This window comes from Salpingoeca rosetta (genome assembly GCF_000188695.1).
Source record: "Salpingoeca rosetta unplaced genomic scaffold supercont1.27, whole genome shotgun sequence".
In the NCBI taxonomy this organism is placed as follows: domain Eukaryota; class Choanoflagellata; order Craspedida; family Salpingoecidae; genus Salpingoeca; species Salpingoeca rosetta.
The window spans coordinates 797,372-798,802 of NW_004754907.1; the positions used below are offsets into that span (position 1 = coordinate 797,372).

The window sequence follows — 1,431 nt, forward strand, 5'->3', positions numbered from 1 at the left end:
CGCTGTGGCTGTGACTGTGGCTGTCACTGTTGTTGTTGTTGTCTGTGCAGCCCCGACCGCCGTGACCGTGATCGTGGTCGTGGCGATTCACCACCGCGCGCTGTGGACACAGCACCAACGGAGGTGAGTGTGCACACATCCTCATGCGCGTCCAGTGACTGGCTTGCATGCAGTGCTCTGCTTGCTTTTAAGTGTCTCATATGTCTCCGTCGCCAGTGCACCGCCCACCTCTAACACATTGTGTTATTCTGCCTTGTTGTTGTCTGCCTGCATGATTGATAATGTGACGCTCTTTCCACCACCGCCATCACCAGCCCGGCGACGCTGACGTGAGTCAACCACTCAACCCATCACCATGTACTGCTTGTTGTACATGCATGTGCTGCTGCTGCTGGATGGCTTGGGTTGTCATTGGTGTGCTGCGATGTCACAAGCCCCTTCTTGCTTCCTCACGCCTCGTCATTCCATATCTTTATGCTGCGTTTGCGTCACTCTCACTTTTCTTCTTCACCACCACCACCACCACCACCACCACCACCACCACCATTATGCATCATATCATACGCCAACCAAAACCGCCACCACCACCACCGCATGACCCATCGCCGGTGCAGTCGCGTCGGGAGCGGCTTCGGCAGGAGCTCAAGGCCGTGGAGATGGCAATTGCACGCAGGCGACAGCAGCAGCAGCAGAGTGATGATGGTGGTGGTGGTGGGAAAGAGGAGCACGGTGTGGAGCATGGTTCGACACAGCAGCAGCAGCAAGGCGGAGAAGAGAGTGGAGCGAGCGGCGGTGGTGGCGACAGCAAGGCAGTAGACGAAACAGCAGCAGCAGAAGCAAGCGGGGATGAGGAAGAGCAGGGAAGTGATTGATGCTGGTGACTACTGCTTCCTGTGTGTAGGTGGCGGGGAGTGGATTCGCAAAAGCAACGAAGCAAACGAGTTTGTGGCTTTTGATGTAACATGGTGCAAGTGTTATACGTGTACACGCGTGTCTTTGTGTTTGTGTACTTTGTACCGATACAGTCGCTTCACTTGCTTACTCGCAGCAGTGGTGCACATGAGATTGCCAAAGTGGACACAAAGAAAGAAATAAACAAGCCAGTCTGTGCAAAGCACGCAAGGGAAGTAACGACAGCGCCCGAAGCAAGCACATGGCGTGCACAATTCATGTTGCGATGATGTGCGTAACGAAATAGGCAATTGTCCTACATTGAGCAGCAGAAGCTCGACAGTACGATGACAACACGAGAGAAGGTGCAAATTGGGGGGGGGGGGGAGATAGGTTTTGACGATGCTGCTGCTGCTGCTCAAGATGATGATGATGATGATGATGATGATGATGATGATGATGATGATGATGATGATGATGATGATGATGATGATGATGATGATGATGATGATGATGATGATGATGATGATGATGATGACG

The 1,431-nt window shown here is 52.8% G+C and overlaps 1 protein-coding gene across 1 annotated transcript in view; it reads left to right on the plus strand.

The window, feature by feature from the left end:
* The window catches only part of PTSG_09071 (uncharacterized protein), a 4,220-nt gene extending 3,110 nt beyond the window's left edge, over positions 1–1,110 (plus strand). The window contains exons 9-11 of the mRNA XM_004989813.1: positions 51–123; positions 315–329; positions 615–1,110. Of these exons, the coding sequence (XP_004989870.1) occupies positions 51–123; positions 315–329; positions 615–872 (346 nt within the window). The 3' untranslated portion in view covers positions 873–1,110. The remainder of the gene's footprint in view (positions 1–50; positions 124–314; positions 330–614) is intronic.
* Positions 1,111–1,431: the final 321 nt, after the last annotated feature.